Source organism: Halichoeres trimaculatus, unplaced genomic scaffold (genome assembly GCF_033239565.1).
Source record: "Halichoeres trimaculatus isolate MK-OKI-2021-1 unplaced genomic scaffold, fHalTri1.1 fHalTri1_scaffold_19, whole genome shotgun sequence".
In the NCBI taxonomy this organism is placed as follows: Eukaryota; Metazoa; Chordata; class Actinopteri; order Labriformes; family Labridae; genus Halichoeres; species Halichoeres trimaculatus.
The window spans coordinates 16,907,362-16,925,433 of record NW_027437197.1 but is presented as its reverse complement, the minus strand read 5'-3'; the positions used below and the strand labels follow the sequence as shown (position 1 = coordinate 16,925,433).

General features: G+C 46.8%; 1 protein-coding gene across 1 annotated transcript in view; it reads left to right on the top strand.

Moving 5' to 3' along the window:
- igsf3 (immunoglobulin superfamily, member 3) overlaps positions 1 to 18,072 on the top strand; it is an 83,006-nt gene extending 64,934 nt beyond the window's left edge. Inside the window, exons 6-9 of the mRNA XM_074694311.1 lie at positions 2,451 to 2,882; positions 12,204 to 12,614; positions 14,720 to 15,175; positions 16,143 to 18,072. Of these exons, the coding sequence (XP_074550412.1) occupies positions 2,451 to 2,882; positions 12,204 to 12,614; positions 14,720 to 15,175; positions 16,143 to 16,393 (1,550 nt within the window). The 3' untranslated portion in view covers positions 16,394 to 18,072. The remainder of the gene's footprint in view (positions 1 to 2,450; positions 2,883 to 12,203; positions 12,615 to 14,719; positions 15,176 to 16,142) is intronic.

Below are 18,072 nucleotides of genomic sequence, written 5' to 3'. Positions count from 1 at the left end.
TATATGATAATAAACTTAAATTTGCACATGAATAAACACAACTGAAAGAGCGATATAGTTTTTTCGCCATGAGACTTTGTGGCTTTGTGAAGAGTTTTCAAGAAGAATCAGCCAAAAGATAAGAGTGTAGTGTTCAGTGTGAGAACAACAAGCCAGTCAGGAGGGAAAACATAACTGATGGTCACCAGAAACAACACACAACAGCTTTAATGGGCGGTGTGTGTGTGTGTGTCTCAGCCGAGCTTGTTTCCTGCTGTAGTTTTATTTACTCACAAGCTTCATATCTAACTTCAGATGTCCTACATCTGTCAGCTGCTTATAGTAAATATTAATACTATTTTTCTATAAAATGTACACAGACACACTGTATATCCTTCCTCTGGCAGCCAGAATCAAAGAGAGACACCTGGAGAGTGATTAGCTAAAGACTGATAAACAGCACGTGCAGTAAAACACACCGCTGTTTATTCATGCATCACATAAAGAAGAGAGCTATTTAGACACACACACACATCCAACACACCACCTGCCACACGTCAACAGCAGCGCTTCCCTGACACCCATCATAGATGCACACACACCCGTATGGATTAGGCAGAATTATTAGAATGGAAATGCAGCAGCAATGTGTTTCACAGTCTGTGGCTCTCCTCTGTCAGTGCTGAGTTAAGCTGAACATCCAGCGTACGGAGGAAGCCACTGGAGCGGAGCAGTGAGGAGCTGGCAGGCCAGGAGCGCCAATACACACACACATCTACACACACACGCACACACATAGTCCAAGGATTAGCTCCCTGCAGCAGTACACAGCAGTGCTGCAGAGAGGAGATGTCAGTTTTTAAGTGGCCATTTGTTAAGTTCGGGCAACAACAGAAACATTAGTTTGAGGAACAAAGGACGCATTATGCAAATCAGGCGCAGAAGAAGTCCGAAGCCGCTCTCTCCTCCTCGACGTCTCCTCTTGCGTGTTGATCAAAGGATTTTCTAAGTGGTCGCTGTAGTGTGACGGTCAGTGCGCGTGTTTTACTTCTCTTCTGATTTGGTGTTGCGCCTCGTTTTTCTCACTTTAGCTTCCAAGTTGAGCTTTATTGGATCCAAACCTGCCACTTTCGATTCTTTTCATCCGTCTGCTCTTTTTAAATGATTTCTAACTTCTTGAGTCCTTTCGCCGAGTTAATTGGAAAAGAAAACTTCATACACACTCGCTATTCCATGACGTATTTCATCGTCTGGACTCCCTGTGCTTCCTGAGAAGACCTGGAGGGGGATAAGGAGAGGGCTGTCCTGTGTGAGATCCTATTTTGGATGCCACAGTGAAGACAGAAGTGCTTGGTGGAGAGTCTTGTTTTCTGCTGATTGGTTTAAGGGCCCCTCTGGGTGTTTGGGGGTTCGACACACACAGGCTCAGACTCCCACTAGACACACTCTGTGCAGTAAAGGAAACAAATGATTGTTTTCAGACAAATAAAAGACACAACTGTTTTTGAAAATGGATCCCAGTGAATTACTCTTTCTCTGTCACACGAGTGGAGGAAATGGGTGCTTGAACGACAGGCGAAAGGAGATGAGGGATGGAGCGAGAGGGGGAGAGTTATTGTCTATGTGAGAGTTATGGTCCCAGGCAGCTGTCCCCGCAGTCGCCAAGCCAGGACAGAAAGCCATTGATTACACACTCTGAAGGACACCGGAGGAGGGTTGATGGCTGTCGGAGGGAGAGCAAAGAAGAGAGGCTGGATCTGCAAAGTCTCAAGGGTTGGGTTGATCTGATCAGGCTGAAATCATCCTGTTTTCTTATTTTATCTGACTTTCAATCATTCATATTCACTGAAACGCCTTAAAACAAGCACAGCTGGGACAGGTGATTTAAATCCCTCTACCTCCCTCCCTTCTCTCCCTCTTTCCTCTGCTTCCCTTCGCCTCTCCTGTAGACGTATCTTGGCAATAACATATGGAGTAGGGTGAACGTTTTTAGCTTAATGAGGATAGTTTAGACTTGGCAGGGAGTTGGGCGTAGATCGAACACCGGCGCTTAGAGGAAATCTCTCCCCTGGGTTTTCTTTGTTGCATCACCCATTAATTTTGAAGCTCTCACTGAAAAGCGCACAGACTCGAGCAGAGGGACGTGCATCCACGCATACACATAAGCTAAGTGGCTAACTGTTTGCGAGGGCACTTTCTGTAGCTGCTGTGTGTTTGTTCCAGCAGGGGGCTTTGTTCCTCCTCCTCGTAGGCGTGCTTAAAAGGAAAGTTACTTCCTGGACAAGAACGTGAACCGCCACACCATTTGCTGAGCTTTTAGAGAGCAGACTCCATCACACGCCCAGGCTCTGTTGTGCTTTTACAGGCAATCAGCAGCACTTTCTTTGAAGGCTCATCATTAGTCAAATAAAAAGCCCATTTCACAATCTGTCCGCCTAACATCCTCTCCCTCTCCTTCTTTCTCCATTTAGAGTCCTCCTTCATGGTGTCTGCTGTTTCCAGGACGCCATCCGTGACATTCGGAGACTCCTTTGACCTCCTCTGCTTGGTGAAACCTCGCCATAACCCTCGAGTCCCCACCTCAGTGACATGGCGCTTTATGCCTGCCGGCGCCGAATCTGACGACAACGAGGGGGATCAGGGGGAGTTCAAAGACCTGGTGACTTTCACCCGCGAGGGCACGCTGCAGTGGGGCGAGCAGCTGCTGGGGCTGGGCACGCGCACAACGGTTGATCGCTCGCACTCCAACACCAACTTCCGCTTGTCTGTGACCCGGGCGGGGCGACTCGAGGCCGGCAAGTACCAGTGCACCGCCGTGCTTTGGAGGAGGAATTACGACAACAGCTGGAGCAGAGTGGCGAACCGCACCTCCAACCTGCTCGGCATCAGTGTCCTACAGCCAGGTAAAGCTGCGTGGCTGCCTGCCAGACGTACACACACACAAACACACACACACGCTCCTAATTGGAGTAGACACAGACGAGCACACAAACAAGGATACACACAGATCACACTCACGCTCACATCTAGTGAATTCAGCGGAGCTTAGAGGATTTCTGGCAGCTCTAATTGCGCTTAGTCTCTGGTTTTAGCCACTAATTGGTGTACGCGTGTGTGAGTGTGTGTGTGTGTGTGTGTGTGTGTGTGTGTTCATGGCAGGGTGGAGTCTCTTAATGGAGCGCACTGAATGGATTGTGAAACATCCCACAGGAAGAGAAAAACGAGTGAAAGGGGTAGAAAGGAGAGACGGAGTGATAAAGGGAGTGGGCGATCTGTCCTTGAATCTTTTTCCTCAGTGGAGGCATTAAACTGTCTACGCTGCCCTCATTGGTCCACTGTGCTTCACACACACACACACACACACATCAAAAAACGCAGTCAGACACGGCCCAATTAGAGCCTGAACACAACAACAAACACACGCAGACGCAGACAAACACACACACACACACACTGGCCTGATTTAGCCCAGTCTGGTCGCTCCTCAACAGAATGATACTTCATTTACTCAGGTGAACGTGCTTCAGGCAAACACTCGTCTCTAGTAGCTTTGAAAGCCGTCCAGCAAAGCATCCTGGTACCTGGAGTACCAGCGTGGTCCAGATTTTGTTGGATTTGGCAGCAGAAACACGAGAAATGTGTGTGTGTGGGAGGAAAAGTAGGGGTTCGACTTGCGAAAAACACAAATTCTAGCGTTACGTTTGCGATCATGTGTGAGTCAGATAAAGTGGAGATACGTTCGCGGGAGCTGTTTTCCTTCCCTGCAGGCGTCCTCGGCGTTCAGGTGAGGATAAGTAAGAGGCTTTATTGAGTCCAGAGTTAGACTGTAGTGATCGATAACTTTCTCAAAGTGAGCCAGCGGGGAATGTAGCCACATGTACGGCGAAGATAGTCTCTAATTCTCCGCTGCTATTGATTCAGATAAACACACACACAACAATGCAAACACACTCACACACGCATTAAGAAGCAGCAGACTCTTCACTCCTTGCCTGACTGACTCTGCTCTGACCTTATGCATTCACGCAGAATGGCGTACGGCGTCCCCAGACCCTTCAAGAGGGATTTGGAAATCAACTCATCACCCTGAATGCTCATTTACCTCCTCGCCATGTGCGGTTTACATTGTTTATACGCAACAAGAGGAGTCTCAGAGGCCGACACACACACACACACATATACACACACACACACTCAAACTTGCACACATTGCAGTGGAATAAATACTTCTGAGGTCCTCCCCCCACTCTTCTTCCTCGCTCCGTCTCCATGACAGAGTGTTCAGTTACCTTGGTAATGGCATCAGTAACTGTGACGATGTGATCATTCACCGACCGAAAGCCAATCAGTTACCATAACAGTGCGATTATTCTGTGTGTAAGGGCACTATCTCACCAGGGAGGGAGTAATTCCTTCATCTCATTGGTTACCGAGGCCCAGCTCAGGCCGTTCATGCTGCATTCCCTTTTTTTTTTCCTCTTTCAGGGGTTGTGCAGACCTTCATTTAGAAAGATGATTCATTTGTCAGCATGTAGGACTTCTCGCCTCTTCTCCCCATCTGCTCTCCTCCCTCTCTGTCTTTCTCCCTAAATGTTAACCACTCCTGGCTAAACGAGCGGCTGGCATTTGCAGCTCACTCTCAAAGAAGAAGAAGAAGAAGAAGAAGTGGGATAAAGGGGAGTGAGCGTAATGAGGTGTGAGCAAACACAGCAGCTGACCAGATTCATTATTGAAAGACTTTAAATCGTGCTTCCAAAGGGTACCTGCTCAATATGTATGAGCCACCTCATCAGCGTTATGTGTGCATACATACATACATGTGTGCATGACTTCGCTCCCTGCATGACTGCTCCGCATACTCGTGGTGTCCCTCTGAGAGCTCTACCCTGCACGTGCACAGCAGGCCACCTCACCCCTGACACAAAGGCAGGAGCGTGATGGTCCATTACACCCCCATCTCGTATTCAGCAGAACGAGTTGTATGCGTGCAGCACATAAGAAAGTCTGGATGACGCTCCTCATTAAATTGTTGCAGAACTTCAAAAGCGTGGAGTGAAACCAGCATCAGATATCGCACCCTTGATCCAACATTCATGGGTCTTAGATCAGCAGAAGAAAAAAAAGAAGTTGGACGTAGATTAAACAAAAAAACCAAAGCCACACAGAAGCCGGGTCAGCGTGACAGTTCTCGTCGAACCAGCCTGACTCCCTGCTCCAGATTGTGTTAGCAGCTCTCCGCCTGTGTTTGGAAATCCCGGGGGTCATATCAGCTGAGTTCACCGCACACATCCAAGATTTTTATGTTCATTGTGAGCGCAACCCCTGTGCAGCAGTTTGGTGGGAGTTACCCACAACAGGCTTCCTGCTGAGAGCAGGCGAAGTGCACACACAGGAGCACAAACATGTACACAGGAGCATGCAGTACATGGATACACACCACCACCAGGAGGAGGAGGAGGAGGACGAGGAAGGAGCAGGAGGGGGGTTACATCCCCGGAGCAAAAGTGTAATTATCTTATACTGGAGCACAATTCAATATTAGCTCTCGCAGCTGAGGGAATCCACACACACAAACACACACGCACACAAACAACAACAACAACAACACAGGCGTACAGTTCCACATACAGTGATATTAGATTCCACCTGATTGAGTTTTCTCTTTTTCTCTTTTCTCAAAATGCAATAATGGCAAACACATGTTCAGCATGGCAGATCACCAGGGAAGCCTCAGCCTCGACGACACAATCTAATATCATCCCCTCATAACTCACACACACTCGCACACACACATGCAACACACTCTCTGCTTCATCATCTCTTCCAACACACACTCGCTGAAAAAAACTAATTATTCTGAATCTTCCCTAATGGAAGCGGAGTTTAGATTAATGATGGTTTTGGGAGTTCAATACGTTTTTCTCATCATTGGAGTGTGTGCATGTGCAGTTTTCGTGCGTGTTCAGTTTTCGTGCATGTGTGTGTGCCCATCTGGTTATTGGCTGAGCTGGAATGATGATGGTGATGATGGAAGGGGAAGAAAAAGGGGGGAGCGTCCCACTTAGAGCTCCAGCTCCTCACACACCTACGCTCAGCTGGGCTACCTTTGGCTCACCTGATCAAACATCACGACGCAGGAAAACCTTCTTCTTGTTTTTGACTTTCTGCTTTGAGTTAGAGAACACATGTGCCTCCTACTTCTCTCCTGCTTAATCCGCTCCCTTGCTCGTGTGCTCTTGTCTGCCTTGTCCCTGAATGTTCTTCAGGGTATCTTCCCGTTTAATTTGGGCTGGCACCAGCAGATGCTGCATGTGCTCTCCTTTCATGCCAGCAAAGCACTTGCCACCCAGCCGTTATTGATAGCAGAGGCACCCGCTGCGGTGATGGGAGATTCCTGCTTATCAGGGCATGGATAGGAGCTGTCTATCTTCATTAAGGCCCAGCCGATCACCCTCATGTCCTCCTTTCTCTGTCCCCCTCCTTCCATCTCAGCTCTTCCTGCAGTTTGTCCTCTGCCTCCATAAGTCTCTTTTAATGTCTTCTTTCCCCTTCACTCTCACTTAGCCGCATGTTCCCCTTCCCGCACGCCCCCAGCTTCTTCTTCACTCCTGTGATTTTTCAATATTTTATAATTCCCTGCTTTCCTCCTCCACTTCTTCGTTGTCCTCATAATTCTCTCCGTTATGTTTACATTTTTCTTCAAACAGCTTCTTCACTGTTGTCAGTATTTCATAAATAATAAGGATCCTGCAGCTCCACGCATTCGCATACACAATATCGACTTTATCACAGCATTGTTGTTGTTGTTGTTGGTGTCAGGGTTGTAAATGTTTACTGTGCCCCTCTTTATGGCTGGGGCAGGATACAGTTTTGGGTTCACCCACAGGCTCACCTGAGGCAAACCCCCCTTCCACACCCGTGTGTGACTCCCTGCTCCTCCTACACAAAATTTGCAACATAAAGTCAGAGCACACACCATTTTAAGGGTCGCACCGGGTGATGAATGAGGAGCCTTTGAGGGGTGCACTGAAACAGAAAATAATTTCATAAAAGATTCTTGATTAATCACGCCGGCGTCCGACACTCAAGGTCACACCCCCTCCCTGTGTGTCTTCCTCCTCACACATGGTTTTTCTGTCAAATCCAATCCGTCTCAGGCCTCATTTCCTCGTTTTCTCCACTCTGCAGACACAATGAGATCTCTGTGTTGTGTCTCACATGAGCACCTGTGTGTGTGTGTGTATGGCGTGTGTGTGTTTGTGGAAGGCTTGTGTGTCCTGCTGCTGCTGTAATTGAAGTTAGTGTTTTATGCTTATTGGCAAACCCCTCCTCCAACACGCACACACTCACGCTCACTCTTCAGTCTGATATGTCTTTATGCTCTTCCCTCCTTGCCAGTGTCTTTTTAGGGCCATTAATCTCCCAGAGTTCCCCTGCCCTGACCCTCCCTGTCTCACTCCCTCCCTCTTGTGCATCCGTTTCCCCGTTGGGGCAGCCTGTGTCCAGCAATCACTCTCCCAGACAGGCAGGCAGGAAGAGGAAAAGCGCCATGAGTGCTTCTGCGTGTTCTCACTGATGGTGTAGAATAGAGATTATATTTGTGGAGGTTGCGTGTGTGTGTGGGTGTGTGTGTGCGCGTGTGCAGATCCCCATAATTAGCCCATTCTTAATGTTATTAAAAAGGGAGTTGCAGAGGGGAGGAATGAGGAGTGGTAATATCCCTCTGACACAATGGGATCACAGATACATCACAGTCATTAGCATAGAAATTAGGCTCCCAGTTAGACAGAGGAGCCACTTTTCAGGCAGGGGAACCCCATCCCTCATCGCCTCTGACTCGCAGCCTGCTCTGATCTACATCCCTCATGACAGAGGTCCAGACGGGGCCCGGGATGTGCGGCACTTTGTGTGTGTATTTTCGTGCACAGTAGCTGCAGATGTTGCCAAGAATTATCGAGCCAAAGCGAGGCCGCTCGGCTGGGGATTGAAGCGTCTTGAAAGCCTCAAGTCCTGACATGCTCGGGGTCCCGGCCGCTGGATTAGCCGAGGGCCGTGCTAACGCTAACGCTAAAGGCGGAGCAGGCAGGCTTTAAGACTATAAGTCCTCTGGAGTGGAGCTTGAGAGACTGCCTCCTGCTTTTTTTCCAAAATCCCCCCAGGAGCATGTCCTGACTTTCTGCCTCTAACATCTCTGTCTCACTCTGCTCTCTGTTTGGAGGTGAATATCTGTACAGTTCTGCTGATACATCCCTTAACTCCACCACTTTTCTCTTTCTGTCTCTATTCATCGCTCTCATCTCTTTGACTCTCTTTTTTTTCCCACTCCAGCCTCGTTCAAATAAGTGGACGCATTACACCTGTGGCCCAGCGGAAAGGTTGTCAGCTCAGCGGTCATTAAGTACATATTAGACTATATTTAAAAAAGAGGAATAACACACTAGCAACTCTGCTGCGCGCACTTCATTTAGGCCTCATTCATATTCATAAACCTGCAGGTGAGGCTGAATATTCATGTTAGCGTCAGCTGATTAGTGTGATCAAGAGAGGGTAGATCATGCAAACACAGGAGGGAAGATAAAGGTGATAATTGGTCAAAACAAAGGCTGCCAAGCAGCAGACTTTTCAGCATTTAGTACCGTCTGTATTGAACCATTTCACCTGGAGCAGCAGCGTTAAACAGAGACGGAAAATGAATTGAATTTCCTCTGTAGCCGGAGAATAAAGCATGACACTCTTTGATTCACAATCGCAGGGCTGTATTCTCCTCCTCTCGACGCTCAGCCGAGCCGTTTCCGAGCTCCTTTGATGTTATCCTTAACATTTTTTTCTTCTACGCTCTTCCCCGTGTGTGTGTGCGAGCTGGGGTTTGTGTGCGCTGACTTGTCACAGAAGCATCCTTAGCCGTACTCTTCTCCCTTCCCCTAAGACTCCAAACTTTCATCTCTCTTCTCCATGAGCAACACTTGTGCAGTAGTTCAGACTTCTCGGGGAGCTCTGGGTGCACTTAAAGATCTTCCTCATCAAAATTGGGCTTGTGTTTGTAGCCTTTTGTGTACTTATCTCCGCCGATAAATAAAAAAGAAAGCAGACTCTCCTTTTTGCAGTTAAGTGAGACAAATTGGGCGCACATGAGAGGAGAGTTGGACGAGGGTTCAATGGGCCAATTACGGAGTGTTTGTGTGCACGTGTAGCACCATCACAGCAAGCACTCAGATACTTTGGTGACTACAGTTGAGACACTTTGAGGGCAAAGTGCTTCACTCCATAAGGAAGGATTCTTTATGCATTTTGCAGAGCAGGATTTTAAACATCATCTTTTTTCTTTTTCTTTTTTTTTTTTACAAGAACAAAAGCCTCTCGTTTAATTGCTCTTTCTTCACTGGAACATAAGATCAGCAAGGTCCTCCATACTGTGCCAATCCTGGAGACAAGGTTGCCCTGGAAACCACAGCGGCAGGTGAAGTGTATGATAGGCTGTCAACATTTTTATGCCTCCAAATTAGCTGTGGGTGTTTATCTCCTACCTGATTATTCAGAGGGGGAGTTTTTTATTTCAGTTATCTCTCTGTGAAAGCAAACTGACCACTTATTCTGCATACTGCATATATCTCCGCCTTTCACAAACTAAATCCTACTTTTCAGCCAAATCAGTACGTACTGCTACTATAGTCGGCGCTTTTAAAGCCGCCCGAGTGTTTTCAATAATGGATTTGTCTTCCTCTGTGGTACCCGTGAGGCTCGTTACTGAAACACAGAAGCTAAAGAACATGTGAAAGCACTTACAAAAGGTATACACACACACACATACACACACATACGGCTGATGAGCCCTGCTAATCACATATGGTTGAACAGGCGCTCTGCTGCTTGGCTGTCTTCCCACATATACGCCCTCATCAATACCACATTGACAGAAACGCTGCATGCTGTAAGTACATCATGAAGCGTTTTCAGCCTGCGTTTTCTGCTGCGTTCGTCTGCAGATGCATCGATGTAACTGTGTGCGGCCGGCCTGTAGCTGCAGGAAGAGACCTCGCTCTCGGCAGGGGGATGGAGACAAGTCAAAGGATGTGACAGGCCGGTCTGTGGAGTCACTGTCCTCTGGGTTTTTTGGGAACTTTGAGGTCGTTTTGGGACATAAAACAGCCATAACTCTTTCCTTTATGCGTCTTCTGCCTCTTTCCCCATTACTTCCCAGCTTTATTAGCCCGTGTGTCTCTGCTCGGGCGAGTTCTTGGTTATAATAACTTGTAATATCTCATGATGCTGCCTAATAAAGCTTGAATAATTAGCCTATTTTAGCTGTGAAAAGACATTTCTGTAAACACTGATGTAAGGCAACAGGCTTTCAACCCCCGATATTTTTTTTCTCTCCTGGCTGCAGATTTTAAACTTCAAATGGTAAGCAGCAGAGAATTGCTTTGTCCTGTGCCAATCCAATCCTGCATGGTTCCACTTCAGGAGGTTCAGAGGTAATTCTTCTGAAAAAAAAAAAAGAGAGAGGGGGAAAGATTGCCAGGATTCCGCAGGGCTCGGCAGTAATTCCGGATGGAGACATTTTTGTCAGGCTTCCTACCAAGAAGTCTCTGGTGGGAAGTGAGGCAATAATGATGACTAATTTGAGATGCTAGCTTGGAACGTCTTTACACTACCGCATGGTCTGACAGTGCCCTGCAGCTGGACATCTTTTAAATGCAACCATAAACTATTAAAGTGCAGATATTTAGAATCACAAACAGAGATCATTGGAACATGAACTATAATCTGTGCATGGGGGAAGAGGTTTTTAAAGGGGCAGATGGCTCAGACCTTAGGGAGTCTGTCAGTCTGTCAGTCAGAGCAAAACTGAGCAGGAGCTATGAGGGTGCATGAGGAAGGAGCAAACTACAATATAGAAATCTAAACAGGTCAGAAAACAAACTTTGCAAACCTACTGAAGTTGTTTTTCAGGGGCTGATTCCTCCAAGTTATTCACAGTAATATATATCAGCTTCAAGGCTACGAGTGAAAATTCTTCTGATAGCTTCAAAAAACAGATTTAAAGCCTCTTTGTGCAAATATAACATGAAAAGTGTCTTGTGTGTGATCATATGCTGTTGTGCGCTCACAAACCACCTGACATGTGCCTTTTTGACAGATCTGACACCCATCAGCGCTCCTCTTCCAAAAATAGCATCCTCCACTCAAAATGGCAAACTGGCACTGTGCAGTTGTGCTTCTGCTCCTGAGATCAATTAAGGGAATTTGTTTCTCCAATACGGGCTCAGCCAACAAACAGCTCCTGGCTCGCTGTCAGCGTGTCAACACTAGAAAGTGCCACCAATCAAATGCTCATTGTTCGGGGTGAGGATTGTTGTTGCTGATAGGGATGGAGTGCGCCGGATCTGTCAGTTCCAGTCAGATTTCTCGTTTTATCCCAGTTGTGGGCTATTTGCTGGAAGATTTATGCAAGTGTGGTTTGCTTGAGCTCTATCATGGATATCTGTGTTGTTGTTGTTGTTGTTGTTGTTGAGTCGTTTCTTAGAATGTTAAAAGTAACATACAGCTGGTTTACAGGCGGGAAAAACTCATAATCCTCCCTCAAGCTCCTCCAGCGGGGCCATGGTTGCAGTCACACCTGATGTACCTGCAGCTAATCCTGTCCCCAAACCGATGTCCCTGAAACTGAATCCTGTCACAGCTCTCAGCTCCTTCCTGACATCTCAGTCAGACTCCTCCATCATTTCCTCCTCTGCTATCTGCTCTCCTCGTGCCCTTGTTTGACTTTTTAAATGATTTCCTCCTCTTTCTTTTCTCTCCCCCAGCAGACTGACACACTCTTTTTTGTCTTGTTTCTCACCTAATTTTATCTAAAGCTGTGCATTACAACCCATCACCCTCTCCTTCACCTATGCTTCTCTTTCTGTTCTTTTCCATATCCTACATTTCTGCATTGATTCCAGCAGACATACCATCCTCCCGCCTTTCATGTTCCTGACATTTCCTCCTCCTTTCACTTCCCAGCGTGTGTCTTTCTTTCTCTTTGTCACCTGCCTTATCCGCCCACGCACCACTATCTTTTCCTGCCCTGCTGCCACCAGAAATAAACCCAGCTACAGGTCGTCTGTCACAAAACAGAAATTGCATTGTGTACCTGTCACTGGCGCTCACTTTTCCCTACACCCAAAGGAATGACTGTCTCCTCTTCCTCCTTTCCTCTCCCTCTTTTCCTGATTTCTTTTCAGAGAGCAAACTGCGGATGCAAAAGACCAACCAGTCCCAGGTATTCCTGGAGGACAGTCGAGTCAGAATCAATTGCTCCATCGCCTCCCTGACCAGCAAGGACTCCCAGCATACAGTGTTCTGGTACGTGAGGCGGGCGACGGGGTCGGAGGCGGATGAGCTCCTGCTGATGATCGACAGGACGGGAGCCTTTGAGTACGGTGCCTTCGCAGACGAGGAGAGACTGCGGCGCAGAGTGCAGGCCGAGAGGCTGTCGCCACGTCTGTATGTGCTGACCCTGAACCGAGCGGAGATCAGCGACTCAGGGACGTATTACTGCCTGGTGGAGGAGTGGCTGAGCGATCCAGATGGAGCCTGGTACCGACTCTCCAGAGAGTCTTCAGGGTTCACGCAGGTCCTGGTCAGACAGCCAGGTATGCAAAGATCAAAGCTGTATCAAAATGCTGTTTCATTCCCGAGGACAGGAAACAGAAGCTGCCACTTTAGCCCAACACGCTGCCCTTTAATACACCCGTTAAGCATTCACTCTGGTCCAGAAAGCACAGCCTTCCTCTCCCACATGCTCTGCTCGAGGCCGCGAGGCTGTCTCGCTCTCATGACCTTAAGTCCGCCCTGGGCAGGAATCAGGTGGCAAAAAAATTGGGTTGAAGTGAAGCCAGCTGTCATATGCAACACCAGAAGGCAGATTTAGAAAGACAGGTGATCTAATCCTCTTGTCCATTACTCAAAAACTTCTAAAGCGCTCAAAACCATGATGTACCGTCTGCTCCCCAAAGTCTGACATCCTACCTCAGGACACTTTTTCTCCTCTGACTCCATCCTAAAGGTCTTTGCACACTGAGTCAATTTTTTCAGATGCATTTTTTATCTGTAATCCGAAAGAAAAAAAATGTCATGCACAGACACCTGGCACACTTAATTCGATGTGTTTATTTTGTATTAATTGAAAAAATTTGCAGTACGAGAAAAATGGAACCATCAATCATCGTCACACACACACATACACAAGTTTTCATTCATCATCGCAACATCACCCAAACTGTGTAGAGAAAAAAGTGAGCCTTCAGCATCTCTGAATAGTCAAACTATCCAAGAAACGAGCTTGGTGGATGGGTAAAAACGCAACAAAATTGAACCTGTTCCGAAAAAAAAAAAAAAAAAAACGGACGAAGGTTTCGGAGTGGGTGTGCAAACATGATTGACATAACATGGGCTCGAAATTTATTTTTTAAGTGTCTGATGAAACAAACGGACTCAGTGCAAAGGCTTTAACTTCTTCCTCCTCCATAGTATAACTCCAGTCCATTGAATAGCATTACTCATTAGCTTAACATTCCCTATTTTGTTTCCTTTCATTTTCCCCACACTGAAGCTAAAGGTGACTTCTCTCAATCGCCTCCCAGAGCTTGCCAGGTGTCCTGTTTAAAATGCAGAGTGAAATCTCTGACCATGGCGTCCATCCAACTTAAACGTGAGGATCAAACTGTCTGGTCATCGGCCAGAAGGGCAAAGAAAACGCTTGTATTTTACATCTACGGTGCTGCTGACGCTGCTCCAACAATTAATGGAGCTACAAAAGCAGAGATCAGTGAGTTTATCCACCTCGTGTTTCAGTTTTAATTCAGAGACTTAACACATTAAACCCTCCTGGGCTGTACATGCATACACTTTTAATGATATATAAAGATGTATGTGTATGATGAATGTTGTACAAACATCATAGATATTCATAAAGTAGTAAAAAATGCATTCACGCAGGAAGTCATCCAGAAACGTCAGGAAGAAATACGAGGAGAGACGTATGCCAGCACCGTTCCCCTGCTGTCTTTTCTGTTTCTCATTCTGCTTTAACAAGAACGTCGATCCAAACTGTGTGAGAGAGGAGAACAAGCAGGCCAGGTCCTGACTGCCAGGTTTTTTTCTTCTTTACCCACAGTAGAAGTGGGTCATTGTACCACCCCTGAAGGGCTGTAACAGACCCAGACAGACACACAAGCCTTGGGGTGATAACCGGGGAGCTGAGTGCTGGTGATAGCTGTGGGCAGCGCTGTGGGACACGTTTAGTTTTGCCCTTTGTTTGCAAATTTGGAAAGTTTGTTGTCCCTATTTGCCAATCTGTTGAAGTTCAAATGTGGGCTGGAGCTAGCATTTATTCTGATTATTTAATCATGCTTATTATCGACTCAATCTTTTTGTTGATGAAAGAAAAAATGAAATTGCCTGCCCAATTTCCCAAAGGCCAAGCTGACAACTTTGATTTGCTTGTTTTGTGCTGATCAACTGTTTGGAGCACGAAAATAAGATTAAGATAATAAACAGAGAGAATCAGAAAATCTTTAATCACATGTGAGAAGCTTGAATAAGGAAATGTTTGGCATGTTGGATTGAGGAGTACCCCAAGTGACCAACTTCCAAATCAGCTTAAAATCCAATAGATAACATCAGTCTAACCACAATGTTTGACTTTTTCGTTTAGTTCCCGTGCGTAATCAGTGTTTGTCTTCTGTGATCTCTGCAGAGGTTCGACTGCAGGTGGAGGAAATGGAAGCAAACGTGACAGTAGAAGAGTCCAGCTTCATCCGTCTTGGCTGCAGCATCCCCTCTCAGTCCTCACGAGACTCCCGTTTCTCTGTGTCCTGGTACGTGGAGCGCTCAGAAGTCGATGAGGACGATGATGATGACGACCAGACAGGTGATGAAGAAAAAGAGCGTGAATGCGTGTTCTCCATCGGGCATGACGCCGTTTTTGGAAACGGGAATTGCAGCCCTAGGGAGGAGGCGGGGCCAAATTCCCGCCTGCAGTTCATGAGGATGACGTCGGACCAGTACAGCCTGACCATTCAGGGCGCACGGCCGACGGACGCGGGGCGCTACTATTGCCACGTGGAAGAGTGGCTGCTCAACCCCCGTAATGCGTGGTACCGCCTGGCTACAAATAACTCTGGCTTCACCATCGTGAATGTTCTACAACAAGGTGAGTCTTAAGCCCTGTTTACACCAAGCAGTTCAGTTCAGTTCATCTTGGTATTGGTACACATTTTATGGCGTTTCCACTGACTAATCCAGGGATAGATCCCCAAATAGCAAGACACAAGTGAGACAAGCTGTCCCACTTTTTGGGACTCTTCCATAGGGGTGCCAGACTAAGCCAATCCTGAAAGGTGGAGCTACAAAAATGCAGTCCGTTGATTGGTTGAAAGAATCGTCACTTACCGTGTGACAGCAGCTGTTTTATTTCTCCTCGTGGTTCACAGCCTTCTCTGAAACAAAGCTTGATTGTGCTTGGTAACATTGAGCCACATACCAGCCACAAAGAAGACAAATTGCTGGATGTCTCGCATAGTTGCTCTTTGTTTACTGTGTCGCATTTTTTTCTTCATTGGATTTATTAGCCGAGTACACTGTGTCACGCTGCTATGGCGTCATGCTATGAGATAACTGATGTGGCTAACAGCACCCAGCTCACACGCTGCCTACTGCGAGGGGGCACGGTTAGCTGTGGGAACACAAACAGAACCAGGCTTAACCGAGCCAACCCGTACCAAACTGTACTGATCTTAACCAGACTCCTTGCTGGAAACAGGGCATTAGAGTAGACTTACTTCTATCAGCAGCTTTCTTTTAATCTCAGGGTTTCATTTTAACACCACAGAGACTCATAAAGTTCCAGCACAGTTAGCTAAAGATATATCTAAGTGCTCCTTATGAGGCCTATTGTTACAGGACTGTAAATGTAATAATGTCTCTCTAAAGATCTCTCTGGTGCTGTCTGCACAGTCTCACAGATACAATCATCCTTACTTTGGATGATTCGCTCCAGCTGCTTTTATTTTGAAAAGACGAGGACTCAAGGACTAGCTCAAAATGTGACCCCTGCTGTGGGTGTGCACTGTTTTGGGATTTCTTCTGAAGCTCCATGTGTCTCTTTTCTCTCTTTGTAGTTTCCAGTGTCAAGTCAGTGGTCTGCTCCAATGATGCCCTCTTCTACTTCGTCTTCTTCTACCCCTTCCCCATCTTCGGCATCCTCCTCATCGCCCTGCTCCTCGTACGCTACAAGGGCCGCAACAACAGCAAGAGCCAAGAAGGCAAGAACGGCGCCCCCCTCCTGTGGATCAAAGAACCACACCTCAGTTACTCCCCCACCTGCCTGGACCCACCTGCGCTCAGCCTGCACCCTGGATCCGTCGACTAAGCGAGGGACGTCACCCCACCTCTGCCTAGCGTGTGTGTCGCGGATTCAGCCAACAGAAAGCCGGGGAGCAGACGTGGACTCCACCTTCAGACTTTACTGTCGTTCACTGCTGTGTTGAGTTAGTTGATCAGTTTCAAAATCCTCCCCTGGTGGCTGCCTGTTTTATGTTACAACGTTCAGTGCGCGTGTGTGTGTGAGGGTTTGTACGGATGAGTGTGACCTGGGAATGGATGTGCGTGCTAATAGAGAGGCGAGATAGAATCAAAAGCCTTTCTTCTTCTTTGTTTTCTGTGAAGCTCATAGCTGCATTTTTCTGTTTTTTATTACTCTACATATCCGTCTATTTTTCAAAGAAAAACAACCTGCGCACATGAGATAATCGGCCAATCCCGGAAGAACACTTAAGAGAAGGAACTCTATAATCGACTCCGGCTCTGTGTGGATGCCAGACAAACTCTTCGCACCGATCCAAGAGCAACCACAGCCTGGCCCACTATGCTGGTTGCCATAGTGATTCTCTGCGCCCACTGACTCCGTAGCTGAGGACTTGGTTGCCAGCCTGCATAGAGACAAAGGCAAGGACACACAAGTCTGTGTCCTAAAGTGAGGATGTGTTTGTGTTAGTGTGTGTGTTAGCCCACCTGCCTCCACAATGAATTTGCCTTGGCAGACAGAAACAGGTCCTCGTGTGCCACTTAAACACTGCCAGACACTCTGGCCTCAGCGAGAGACCGCCCGCTCTTCTCTTCTTCCCTCTTCCTCCTCCTCCTCCTCCTCAAGCGAGAAGAGGAAGAGAGGGACAAACATCCCTGACGATGGAGAGTAAATGAACACTGCTCTCCTGCTGAAGTTATACTTTTCACATAAGAGAATTTTCCTTTTTCGGTGCCAAGTTTTTTTTTTTCTTTTCTTTTTTTCCACACAGTCGTCTGCAGCTCCCATTTGAAGTTTCAAAGAGACGAGGAGGGAAGCTGATTGGTTTGAGGGCAGATTGTAAATATGTCTGCTTACCTCCTGCTGTGGCTTTATGAGCCTTTCTGGGCGAAAGGGCAATTTCATATGCAGTCGTGTTGAATCAGAGGGATTGTTCTGCTGAGGAAAAAAAAAACAGCAGGAGACGTTGACTGAAACAAAATTCTTGCACATTTCTTTAAGTTGCCCTGTGTGACCACTCCGTCCTGTCTTTAGAAGATACTATACACTGAAAAAGATGCACATTAATATAGGAGGATAATTTTTGATTCGCTTAGACCCCCGTCTGAGGGTTAAAAATGTGTAAATGTTACCTGCACATTATAAAAAAAAAACAGATTTAAGAAGTGTGGGCACGTTTGACTTTTTGTGTTTATTTTAAAGATTTTCTATTTATTGTTTTATACTACTTTGCATAGCTTTGTAAGATTTTTTCTTTTGCTTTGAAATTCTCTAAGAACTGTGCTGTTTGTGTTGCCAGGAAACTGCACCAAGCAGATTATGTCAATAGCCTGTGTGTTGGCAATGTGGTAGAAGTAGAAATGCTAGATCTGTCCTGCGCACTGCAGTCTGTAGCATTTCATACCAGATTGTCACGTTTGGTCAGTGTCAGAACACTGTATATCTATATCTGTAATGGAAAAATTTCTGTGGCTTTACTTGTACAGTAGTCAAACAGACGAGTCACACAAATCAATTCACTTAAT